The following is a 13,644-nucleotide window of genomic DNA, read 5'->3' on the forward strand; positions in this document are numbered from 1 at the left end:
TGGCTGCCTGTGAATGTGGCTGCACCCAGGACCTGCTCACGTGGATCTTGGCACACCACTGCCAGCTCCTTCCAGCCCACACTTTGTATCTGTAAGGCCCAGCAGTTGCCATGGGCTCTCAGCAAAGCCCTGACTTTGAAAAGTCCATTTACACTTTAAACAATGAACTGATGTGGAACACATGGGCCAAATTCATAGGAGCTTAACATTTAGTGGGAGCTTTGTCAGATAGGCAGAACTGACATCTAATACTGTCTTACAGGATGGGAAAAAATGCAGTTTAGACATTCTCAACATGCCACTAACACATTACACTGCCCATCTAAAATGCATCATTTATTCTTAATTTGGAGTTAAGTGAATGATTATATTTGCAAATAGATTTAAGAGATAAACAAAGGAACTTTGTAGAGTAGTAATGTCGCAGAATGTCAAATTGTTGAAATCATCAAAATCTATTCTATACTTTACCTCAAGAGGATATTTTTGTCCTTCTAGACTGTGCTCTGATCCGTCTGATGATGCGTTGCATTTTCCCCAGTGAAAAGTGATCTTGCTTGCTTTGAATATGGTGTCTAACCCACCTCCACTCACATAATAATCACTTGTCAGGTTAATTTCCACTGAAAAAATGGAGAAAGAGGGAAAAAAAGGAGTGTGAATATAAAATCCAGCCAAGGCATCTACAACTCTCATATTTCAGTTTTAGGTGCCAGAATTTAAATATGATATGCTTATTTCTCTATATTTCATAAGCAATTTGACAGGAAATTGGTTACTTAAACTAAGTAACAAGTGTGGTAATTCACTATTAGCATGGAGAATATGTTTCATTTCATGCTTTAGTTCATAAAATAGTGATTTAATGAAGTGTACTTCGTTTCCTGTTATCTGAAACTAGACACAGAACTACATTAAAAGCTCAGTAAGCTGGTCTAGCCACCAGCTGGCTGTCTAAGAAAATAAATTCCGGAAGTACCTACCTTCCTGAAAGGGTCTGTGTTTCTAACAAAAAGGAAAATAGACACATGCCCCCTATTTTTACCACAATTCTATATACAAATCATGAGGCAACATGACAAAAGAATATTTTAACCAGCTCTTAGGAGGACTGTCTCGATGGCCTTAGCTGTGGAGCTATCTCCCCTGGGAAAAAGCAATGACAGGTTTTCAGCTGGGCATAGCTGTACACAAACTGTAGATGGGACAGAGCATTTGACTTCTGGAGAGAACGAGCAGAATGGGATAGACTGGAGCCCCATATTTTGTCTTTCCCATCTCCAGCAACTGTGAACTGCTTGACGTCTTGATAAAACAGCACTAATGAGTTCATTTTCCCCACATTCCTTTCCTCAAAACTTTGAAGACCATTTAAACAAGCTTAGCAGTTCCTCATATAATATCCAGATTGCTGTAGATGAGAAAAATTTCAGTCCACTTTTAAAGGCTTGAAGGAACATTTTCTCAGGGGCATTTTGAAAAGTCAAAGGAATATTTATCTGAGCCAGCTGGGCAGGAGGGAAGTAAGTGATTTGTGTAGTGGTATGTAGAAAGTATATGAAAGAAAGAACAGAAATTAGGAACGATGGTGCTAAACTGAACTGAACTAAATCAAACAAAACAAAACAAAACTAAACTAAACCAAAAAGGCTGATCTTGGGGTCCCACTGGAACTGGTAGAAGGTCAAAGAGAGTTGTTAAGAGATACCTTCCTCCACACCCAAGCCCAAAACAAGGAACAGTTCTTCTAACAAGCAGCTTTTAGTTACTGCATTCCTGGACTTATAAGTGGTAGTAAAAATATTTCTCTGACAATTTAGATGACACCATAAGCTTTTTTCATGGCTGGGAAAAATATGCACTTGTGGGTATAAATCACTTCTTTCTAAAATGTATTTTTAAGATTGGTAAAACAAATCAGAACACAAAAGCACACATTTCTCTTCTTTGACTGTTAGGAAGCATCTATGTGAGTAATTCAGATGAAAGTTTCTACATTTTATGTGTCTATGTGTAGGTGAGATAAATCCCAAGCGGAGCTTTTTGTAATTCCAACTCATCCATGAAGTGCTTTCAGATGAGTAGGTAATTTATTCGTACTTTTAAAAAATCATTTTTGCCTACCCACTACAGACTCTAGATATATAGTAATAATTACCACAATTTCATAGCAAATGCCAGCTTACTGTTTAGATTTAATGACATGCCCATGATGGGATGATAGTCACGATGTGATTGCTTTGGCTGTATCTGTCCACACACATAAAAATTTTTGTTTGTGTGATTTCTGTTTCATTTAGCTACTGTCATCACTGTTGTTTTGTTTATTTATTTAATAGATAAATTCAGAATGCACCAGCTAAGTGAAATGAAAATGATTCGGTAAAAGTCCTTGGTTGGTTGGTTGGTTGGTTGGTTGTCCTGTATCACTTTTCAGACCTCTTAAAACATGAAATCTGACTTTTTTACCTGTTTTGCCAGTGTTGCGGATGAAAGTATCTTCCAAAGTTTCCTTTTCCCATCCATGGAATTTAAGTTTCTTCAGATTCACATTAACTTGGGTAAGGTCTTCATCTATATTAATAGGCGATTGTTTGGCACCATTACAGGCAGAATATTTCTTGCCCCAGTTCTTTTGGTTCAAAGTTCCTAGAAATCAAAACATGTGGGGTAAATACATTTAAATACAAACTGGCATCCATACATTTTTTATTGTGGTAATGTTAAAACACAGTTTGCAATCTGAGATCAGAGTACTGGCCCTTATTTTTAGATTTTGTCTGTAGCAATATTTAGCACACCTACCACTGATTCCAACCTTCAGCAGTAAAGTCACACTCTGAGCACTCTAGATATCCACACATACATTCTTATGAACTTCCAAGGAAATCATAAAGCAACAACAAAACCCTCATGAACAACGTACATGAAGCAAAAACAAAAGCTTTCAGATGAACGGAATCAGCATGCAAAAAACCATGGGAACTACTGGAAAACTATCCTACCCAAATAACTTTTAATCATTCCAATGTCAATGCTCCTTTTGGCCAATGAAGTCATCTGTCCAGTAAGGTTTTTAAATATAAAGAAGCAGTGAGATGTTTTAAGAATTTCTTACACAGAGTGGGAAAGGTAAACTGATTTTACCCTGGAAAAGGAAAGACCATGAGTGATGCTGTGTCTGGGAGGGGGGCTGCATGGCCCCGCTGTGCCTGTGGAGGGCTGTGCACTCCCACTCCTGCCATCTGTCCCCTCTGCAGCTGCCCGGCAGAGAGGAGCTCCTGTGCTGCAGCAAGAGCCTTCTCCAGGGCACAGGGGCTGTGTGCCATCTCACTGGGGCCAGCCCAGACACACATCGGGGACACAGACAGCATGTCCTTCACCAAAGAATTGGTTGTTTTCAGGAAACGGACAAGTACTCCACAAATCAGTATGACGGAGTAGCATCAGCTCTGACAATCTTTTGTTTATATAACATGCTAATATAAATGGAACGATATTTTGTGTATGTTAATGTGTTTGAAAACATATAGATATTTTTCCTGACAGGGATTTCTGGCAATTCTTCAAAATGCTAATTAAAACCAAGAGTTAACGATAGAGATTCAAGAAAATGGAATGACTTCAGTTAACTTCCCACTTAGTAGCAGATAAGAGCTAATATTAGTGTACACAGTGCGTATATTTGAATTCTACCAGATATGTTGAAATAAACCAGTGCTCATTTACAGGCCAGTGTGCCACATCCAAGTCTGTCAGTGAAGATTTGCTATCTGGTACTCTAGGCAAGGACAGCTCTCCTATTGCACTTAGAAAACCATAGGGGGAAGAAGATATGCAGCCAGTCCTGTAACCATGACAATAGCCAGTCAGACAAGATGCTCACCTGGACAGCCAGCTAGAAAGAAACCTGAACTAAATTATTGAACAAGTACAAGTCAAGCCAGTTACCAGCTTGCTGCATCAGAATTACTGCAGATGGTATGCAAACACATTTACTGCCTGCAAGTAGCAACAGAAGGAACTGGCAGGAACAACAGTCAAACAACCCAAAGGGAGGTCAAGCCACAGGCTGATGAATGTCAGCACCCTACAGGTGGAGACCTGAGCCCCGTACCAAGCAAGCACTGGTCCCTTTGGAAACAGCACATTGGGTAAACTTTCAGGTCCTCCTTGAGTCAGACTTGTCCTTTAGTTGTCAATTTTAATTTATCACCTGGAAAAATAATGCAATATCCTGATTTGTAATGCACTTCCACAGGAAAAGAGTGGCTAATATTTCATCTCTTTCAAAAGTGTCCCTTAAGATATTCTCAGCTCAAGTGAACCAACACTTGGATATTAATCTGCTCAAGTCTTCTATAGAGAATTTTCTAACAAATGTTGAAGGCTTTTAACATCAAGAAAGAAATAAAAAGAAATAAATTAGAATAGTTAACTTTTAAGCAGAAAAGCCTCCAAGCAGGGTCAGGAAGAACACAAATAACTCTCAGCTTGCCCTGTGCATCGTTGCAAACAGGCTTCAGTTTCCAGGTCTGATTTCAGACAGCTCAGTGATTTTCCAAGCTGCAGGAAACTCTTTAAAGCTCTCTCTCACATGTTTCTGTCAGTTTGGGTTGAGACAACTGCCCATGGCCGTCCCTTGGATTTAAGCTGCACTCCCTACTCCATGCTCTATTTCTTTTGCTCCTTTTGGCAAAGCCCAACACTTCCTCAGACTCCTGCAGTTGCCCCAAGGCAGTAGAAATTTCCATTCTCTTTCCACTGACATACCAAATCCCATAGCCCACCTGCAGTCTCTCCTTCAGAACACCATCTTTTTTTTCCAACATGCATTTCTGTTATTCTGCTCTGTCCATCACTGACATTAGAGCTGACTAAAACCACTATTTTCTTTTTCCCACTATGGTGCTTTTGGAAAATTTCTTCCATGATTCTTTTGATGAAAGACATCATTGCATTTGTCATCTTGTCTTTAAATTCTCTACTGTCTACTATTATGTTCAGTAAAAACAAGTGAATTAAAACTAGAGAAACTATAATCTCCTTCCAACTTCCATAGTTTTTGATTTTGTGGTTTTGTATGTAGAACTTAAGTTCTACAACTTGGTAGTCATTACTTGTGACTCAGTGTGTAATAAAGTCCAAACATACATCTCATGATAAAATTTGCAATCTTTGCTCTTCCCAGAAGACAGTGTGTAGCTACAGCATTGATAAAAACTATGGAATAAAATGTACAGGAAATCAATGTCAGGGTCGGATCTGGGGCAGGAACAAGGGGAATCCCCTGAGGAATGGAGTCTGAGAAGGAATGGAGAATTGGAGTCTGGTCATGATAACCCAAATAACATTTGAGCAGCAAAATACACATTTATGTATAAATTCTGCAAATGCTGGAGCACATATTGATTGTGTATATTAGCAAACAGTGCTGAACAATACAAGTAGCATTATAGAGGGAAACAGCTGAGGTTGAGGACCAGATGTCCATACCAGATGTTTTTCAGAAGGTTTTACCTCAGTCTAGCTCTGTCTGGTGCCCTGGGCTGAATGCCCATTGCCTGCTGAAGGGTGTAAGGTACACTTCTGCAACACAATCCCTGTTTGGTACCAGTAGAGATGAACCCATGCCACACACTGTGAGACAACTCTACCCTGCAAACCAAAGCTTAGTAAGTGGGGTGCAGACAGGAGATTTGCTTCAAAAGTCCACTCCTGATATGAACTAAAATGCTAACATAAATGCATCTGGTCTAGGCAGCAGGTGGTGGAACTGCTGCAGTTTATATAACTTGCTGAAAACCAAAGTAAAAATGAAAGAACTGAATGTTTTTAAACAAGAGCAGATTGTTTTACTATAGGTGTTATGATGGAAACCATAAATCAAAGCTGTGCCAGCCATTTTGAAAAATATTGCTGAAATTGAGCTTTGAAAATGACTTCTCCCAAACTGTGCTTTGGAAACCTGAGAACAAAAATACGCACAATATATCTTCAAGAGTGCACAGAGGAAGAATGTTTGTCAAAGGTGTCAGATCTGAAAAAGTAACTGGCAATTCACAAAGAATGGAAATAAAACCGAACAAAGTAGATTAAATGGAGGCCTGCTATACCATAACCTTTACCACTCTTGTCCAGGGCAGAATGAAGAAAATTTTCCCAGCCTTTCTTTCCAGGAAATGTTCATATCTAACTCTGCTCCTCAACCTTAGTCCCTATGATTTCACTCCTACAATGAGCATCCAGTTCTCCTTTTGGCTTCTACTTCAGCTCTCACTGAAAGAAAGAAATAGAGGTGCTGCAGTGTGTCCAGAGAAGGGCAACAGAGCAGGGGAAGGGTCTGGAGTCCAAATCTTATGAGGAGCAGCTGAGGGAGCTGGGGCTGTTTAGCATGGAGAAAAGGAAGCTCTTTAGTGAAGACCTTTAATAAAATGGATGTGAATCCTAGGGTTTATTTTCTAGATGAAGGACAGCAGAAAATAGATGGATTCTTTACCTCTACTTAATTTCTTCCTCTGTGTTTTTCATCAGCATTTGCTTTCAGGATGTTAAAATTACTTCTATAAATATAGATTGGACACACATAGGAGATTAAAGATAACCCCTTTGTGTGGACTGTTAATAATGGATTTGCCTTATCAAAAAATGTTATTGACTTATCACTTTGAAATGTTAAGTGATTTCAATTATTTATTTTTAGCAAACATGTTTTATCTAAGATATGAAGAACTAGAAATAAGGCCACACAAAGATATGCATACTTACACTGGGACAAAGTGTAATTTAGATGCCAAATCAATATTGCTCTGAACTCTAAAATATAGAATCATTATAACAAAAGCTGCACAATGCACTCTGTAATTCTCCAAGGCAGAAGAATGATTTTAGTTCTCAGTCTGGATGAGATCACTACTGGCCCAAAGAGAAATTCTGCCAATATGGGTCTTGGGAATGTTATGACAGCTCGTATTCCAAAGGCTATAACACGACACTTTGCATTCTAGGGAAACAATATGGTCATCAAAAAATAGATGACTTAGTTTCACATATTACTGAGTAGAAGGCAATGCTTCTGTGTTATCTTGATCTTCATTGGAATGGTTTTAGAGTTTTGGGTTTTTCCCCTCCAAAAGCCCCAACTACTCCCACAACCTGATCACGATCAGTCTCATAAGTTTATACAAATTCTTAAAATTGGAAAATTTAATAGATGAAATTACTTGTCCAGACAGAGTTGTAACTACAAAGGAGGAGTTTTGGCTTACAGGTTTGGGCTTAGCCATTTATTATGCCTGTCTCAGTGGTGCAGTTGCTCGGAGGTTTTCCAACACTGGATTTCTTGCCAACATCTCAGTCAAGCTTTCAAAAATAAAATTGGGCTGGTTTGGTTGAAGAGAGTCAGCCCACAGACTAGATCTAGAAAAATTTAATAGCACTTAAAACATCAAAGATCAACACAGATAGAGTAACTTGCTTATAAATGAGCAGAAGTCAAATTAGTATTTATCCCATGGACTTTTTCTGTTACTCATACAGTGACAAAGAAATTAATTCAACACATTTTCTTACTGTGGGGTGTAATATCTCAGATGAAGCAAACAGAATCAATAGAAAATACTAGTTGCTTTGAAACCAGACACATTCATACAAATCAAATAATCTAATCTCTTATTCCATTTAGCACCTTATTAATCATTTTTGTATCTAAATATCAGCTTACCTAGACTGTATCTTGTGCATTGTGTCTACGTGCACATCAACATGGATTATCTGTGAGAATACCCTGAAAGATAGCACAGGACTAACCTGTAGTCAGCTGAACCCTCTCATTTCAATCTTTCCTTCTACTCATTTAAAATGCCCTAGACCACTTACCTCTTATTAAAATCTGTCACAGAAGTTGTGTCAGGAAAATACTGGTGAAACATTTTGTTATCTTCAGACTATTTCTTCCATTTTTGTTTGCTTGTTTTTTGAGCATAAACTATATGCTTTCTTCATATCCACAGTCACAGACATTGCTCAATAAAGCAGTCAAAAACCAAGCAAGTAAGAAAAAATGCTTTGTTTTCCCCACATTATCCCCAGATAGAATAAGCTACAGTTGTTGAGATACAGTGGAAAACTAATCAGCCCTATTAATACAGTGGCTATCTGTTATTTTTTCTTCCTGGGACTCAGCCTGATGATTCATAGTCAGACTAAGTGAATTACTGAGCAAAATGCATAGCAGGATGAATGCCAGTGGACAGCTTTCTTTCATAATGGCAACTGTTTGCTGTTCCTCTTCTTTCATTGCCTAAAAGATCTGGCCATTGCAGGCTAATTAGAAATATACAATCAAATACTTCTGTGCTAGAGAAATACAGATTATCACAGATGATCCATCTGCAGGGCACTCAGTGGGACAGCTGTTCAGACTAGGAGAAGGATTATGGGAGAAATTCAGTCAACCTTTTAAGGTAGCTCTTTTTCATTATTCTCATGTCATTGCTGCTGAATCTGCATATAGCTGCAGCTAGAGAATCATGTAGTTATATATAATGAAAACTTATTTTTTTATAATTACAGTAGTGTTATGATCTAAGCAATATCTTCAACAAAGTATTAAGGAAGGAAGTTTGGTACCATGCCAAATGAGAAAATGTCCAATAAAAAGTGACACATTCTTCTTCCTGCTTTATTTAATTCTTGACAATATATGAAGCCCTAACTGGGCTTCGTAACTTCTAACCTTGTTCCAAGGAATTCCGATTGTAGCAGTTATTTCCTTCACTTTCAGTAATACTTTAAAGCAGGAAACTGAATACAACACTGTTGAGTGACAAGGATAATTTCAAGACCACAAATAACCAGAACTGAAAACAGAACTGGAATACATGGAACTGACTCACTTTAAGACTAAGAAATAAGCACCAAGAAACATGGCCTGTGGCTTATTTTCCTATAACATACACAGATTTTAATTAGCTGTCAATGCGTCATGGCAACATTTGGTCTCCCATGTGAGAGTGTTTGGTCTTCCACAAGAAGACAACTCCCCACCTGTTTTTCAGCTGTTTCACATGCTGCTAGCAGGGAAGGGAGAATAAAATGGGACAATCACAGGCTTAGGCCTCTCAAACTGTCCCTAATTTGGAACATAAAAGCAACATTTTTGAAACATGGTGAGGCCCTATGAGCAATTCATCTGTACTTCCTAGAATTAGAGCTTACTCCTAAACATATGACTACTGTACAAAGGACAGGTGGATGTTTATTGTCTCTCTGTTGGTGAACATGGGCATAAATTAAGCTTATGGTGGTATCTCCCTCTTCCCCATATCGTTCAAGTGCCATTTTATGAGAAATGGAAAGGCTGTTTATGAAAGAAATCGTGTAGACACAAAGGTTGTGCCAATTTTTAACAGGCCTAAAAAATGCACTTTAAAGGACTCTCAGCTGGAGCAAAGGAAGAGAAAGCTATAACCTACTTCAAGCACAGCATTTAGCACCTGTCTGACAAGTGATAGTTCATGCAGTCCCAGGAGATGAGCACAATGAAACTCATCTTCAGCAGCAATAAACCTCATTTTTGCTGGAGTACAGATCACCATCTAAGTCTAATGACTCGCATTATGGCACTGTGATGGTCTTCACTTTTCTCTCCTCATTATTACAAAGTAGACTCTACTGTATTTTAGAAATTATCTTGCGTGACAGAACCAGGCACTCCAGGCACACTGTTGTAAAGAAACAAAATGCAATGATGAATTTTAGAATAGAGTATATAATCTACTTCTCAGCTCAGCGGGTCTAACAATATTGGCTTTCACTGAGAAAATCAATATAGTCTCCTTTTCCCTTCTATTCTGGTATGACCTCCCTCCTGTTCTCTTTCTTTTTTTCTTTCCCCTGCTTTCTTCCCCCTATCCTCCCTCTCTCTTGGACCATTAAATGTTAACAAGCAGTCTGTTTAGCTCCATGAGAAGTCCTGTTGTGGTAGAGCACAGGGGCACTTTTTCCTGTTATCAAACACATGCATTACTATGTTGCTACCCCCTAGGAAAATAACTTGGGTCAGGACAAGCCTATGTAGAAGAATAATACATTTCATAAAGACCACAGTCGTCAGTTCTGATCCAAAGCCTGCTGAATTATAAAAATAATTCAGAAGTATGTTCTCTGGGCTTTGAATCAGATTGACTGTGAGCATATAAAACATCACTATTGAACAACAGTAGTGGAACTGTGAATGCAGAACTCCCACAAATAGCCATCAAAAAGGTCAGCATTTAACTCTGAATAGCAAAAAGGCATTTATTTCGGCTGTAAAAAATAACATAAAGATCATAAAAAGCAAAGACCTAGATAGATATAGACCAAAGCAAAACAAATATAAGTATAAAAGACTATTGGACTGCATCACTGATCAGGGAGTCCCAGAAGCTGTCTGCAGAAAAATCACCCTAATGTCCAAAAGGACATAGCACTAATTCTGGTTCTTTGCTCCCTAGGTTCTCATATTCACAGTTTCAATTTTTATAAAATGAAGCTCCTAAATATCTCTAGAACATAATACTATAGGAAATTTGGATCACTTTTAGCATATTTTAGCAAGATTTCATATCACACTTCCATGGGAATTTCAATACACATTCTGTTTGCATAATGGTAAGGATAAAATGAGGTGATGGGCAGAAATGTGTTATACAGAGCTATATTGAGCTATATCGATTTCTTAAATGCATAAGCCATGGCTTACGCATGTTTATCTCCACAATTGCTCCTCATATTTTATTTTCTGCATTAGAAAGACATTTATAGTTCATAATTAAAATCCTTTTTGGCAAGGGTTTTTGACTACAATGACTAAAAACTTTAATTCTCTTTCCTTTACCTCCCCAAAATAAAAGAAAATCCTTTGAAAAATGTTAAAAATCAAACCCCTCCTAACATTACACAAACCTTCCTTCACTAATGGCATTATTTCATTTGGACTAAATATAATTTCATTATTTTTACATTTTGTTGAAAAACTTTGTACAGTTTCATAACTGCCATAGTAAAGCCAGTGAATATACAGAACTGCTCCTCTGATAATTCATGTTAAGTTTAAATAATACTATAACCTGATTGGACTTTTTTGAGATTATCATATCCTCAAAAACACTCCTTCTAAACTCTTTCACTGAGAAATATCTTACCCAGTCTTGATGCAATAATGGCATTATGTAAATGACACAGCTGATAATTCTTTCAAGTACTTTTTACATAAACAAGTTGTGCAGATCTCTGTTTTTCCTTTGAAAATGTATAAAAAATCCTAACCATCTTTTAAAACCTTTCAGTACTGAGAACTCCCAAAGTCACCTTCAATGCTGAGTAGTTATTCTCCAGAGCGCAGAGCTGGAAGCTATTCAGCAGTAGGTGCAATCCACCTCAGATTTGGAACTTGCTGCCATTGACAGGATTTTCCCTCACAACTTCTGCATTCTCTACTACAATGGAAAATGTTTGAAATGAGGATGGCAGCAGCACCAGCTGGACAGAGGTACACAACTCATGCATCTTTAGACAGTTGTGGTCTCACATGTATCTCTATCAGCCAGAAGGTTCTTGTAATTTCTTGTGATAAAACTTACCTAAAAAGTCTGGCTGCTTTTAGGAGCACAGCTTTTTAGTTCACATTTTCTGAAATGAAGAATTCATTGCATTGCTTGTGTTCAGACACAAATAAAAACTGTCACCTACCTACTCCACCTATGACAAAAGTTCAGAGTAGGGAAATTTCCTTATTAATATTAGATTTAAATTCACTGAACTCTTAAACAGCTTAGTACTTGGTTATTTTTTTTTTTTTTTCAAATCCATGGCTAATACACAGAACTACACAATCTAATATAAAATCTTCTTCCATGAAGATTGGTATAATAATTTTTCTTTGTCATTTCTCCATGAAGAAAATATTTTTTAATATACATATAGGAAAGTGAGAGGACCTGAAGATCATGTTTCTTATTTTTGTCCCGTTATTACCTACGGTTCAAATATATAAGGTAGACTTTTTACACCTGCAAATATTGCATTTTTAGTTTTTACTAAAGAAACCATTAAGCAGGAAGAGATCTAGCATACTTTATCCCAGTGGAATAAATTTAAGGAATGACTCTTTGTCTGTTTATCTATTTTAATCAAGAAGTTATTATGGCAGGATCAAGAGTAACACATGGTATTCCTGACCCACTAACATCACCTAACCATCAGGTGTCTCCCCAGTGCAGAGCAGTAATTTTCTTCTACACAGAGTTATGCTATCACTCACAAAAAGTATATTAGTGAGTCCCCAGAGGGAATGCATACAAGTAACTTCAGTACTGAAGAATCCAAACACTTCTTGATTTGTAGGGGGAGATTAAATTTTAATGAAATTTTATTTATTGCTGCTTCTCCTTTTATTTTTGCGCTTGTTGGATAGTATCACTTTTATACTCAGGAAGAAAATTATTGTACTACCTGAAACATCTTCTCTTGAATTTAAATATTTTGAAAACACACATTTACTGAATTACTCCAGAATAAAAATTTTCAGACAAGAATCATGTCCATTCAGTCTGCAAAGAGTTGGACAGCCATAACTGAAACAGGTCTGTCCGCTGTTAGGACAAAATCTCCCCAGTAGATGTCCACTGTGTACCTAACTGAACTGCAATTAATCAAGGTAAAGAGACTAAGCCACATTACAGTTCATAGATAGCCAAATTTTCATCAAAAGCTCCCCTAAATATTCTATCACTGTTTGTACCCTAAGACACTGTCAATTTTACTAAGCTGAGCAACCAAAATCAAAGCCCATTTTGGATCATCATCCCTTGCCACAGTTTCCCAAGGCAGAGATCTGGCTGGTGTGGGCCCAGAGACCCTCAGAGCACACAGCCAACAGCACCAAGGGGAAAGCAAAGCCCTGCAGCTGTGCCTCCTGCCCTTCAGGGACACTCAAGGCAATGCCCATTTTACCACAATATCCCAGCAGTTACAGCCAGGCAGTGTATTTGGCACAATGTGGTTCACTCCTCAGCCAAAAGAAAATTATTCACCACCCATATTTCACATTTTCCATGATAAGGCCTGAGAATAGTTAACAGGGAAGCAGAACAAGTCATCTTCACTCATTCTGCTAGTGGAGTGACATGGAGAGGCCAAAAATTCAAGCATCATTGGGCCTCAAGAAGATAAGGAAAGGGATGGCTGATTTTGTAGCCCAGCAGCTGGAGCATTCAGCAGGGAAAGAGCAGGGATGACACAAATGGGCTGAAGCAGGCACCCTTCTGCTAACCGGTGTATTCTGAAGAAAATAACTCCCCCTTGTGCTATTTATGTGCCTAATGCAGGTGCCTAACTTTGGATTGTGAAGTTTAAGAAGGTATACCTTCTCTACCATCAACACTATTACAATGGGACACACTAAACCTTTGTGCTCTTGAGAAGTCTACACAGAACTTACTGCAAAATACCTCATGTTGCTTAAACTGGCACACATAAACCCTAAATCAGTGTCCATTTCTTCTGTAGTATTTCTCTGGTGTTTTGGTTCTCATTTGAGTTAGGTCTCAGCCTCACAACCAGATCGATGTGCACAGTCAGCTATTCTGGTCACAGAAC

The 13,644-nt window shown here is 38.1% G+C and overlaps 1 protein-coding gene across 8 annotated transcripts in view; it reads right to left on the minus strand.

The window, feature by feature from the left end:
- The window catches only part of PTPRZ1 (protein tyrosine phosphatase receptor type Z1), a 133,864-nt gene that overhangs the window by 54,203 nt on the left and 66,017 nt on the right, over positions 1 to 13,644 (minus strand). For all 8 annotated transcript variants that reach the window (XM_059471931.1, XM_059471930.1, XM_059471929.1 and 5 more), the window contains exons 3-4: positions 2,470 to 2,649; positions 472 to 623 (exon numbers count right to left, since the gene is read on the minus strand). In XM_059471931.1, coding sequence (XP_059327914.1) covers positions 472 to 623; positions 2,470 to 2,649 — 332 coding nt within the window. The remainder of the gene's footprint in view (positions 1 to 471; positions 624 to 2,469; positions 2,650 to 13,644) is intronic.

Source organism: Ammospiza nelsoni, chromosome 5 (assembly GCF_027579445.1).
Source record: "Ammospiza nelsoni isolate bAmmNel1 chromosome 5, bAmmNel1.pri, whole genome shotgun sequence".
NCBI classification, from domain to species: domain Eukaryota; kingdom Metazoa; phylum Chordata; class Aves; order Passeriformes; family Passerellidae; genus Ammospiza; species Ammospiza nelsoni.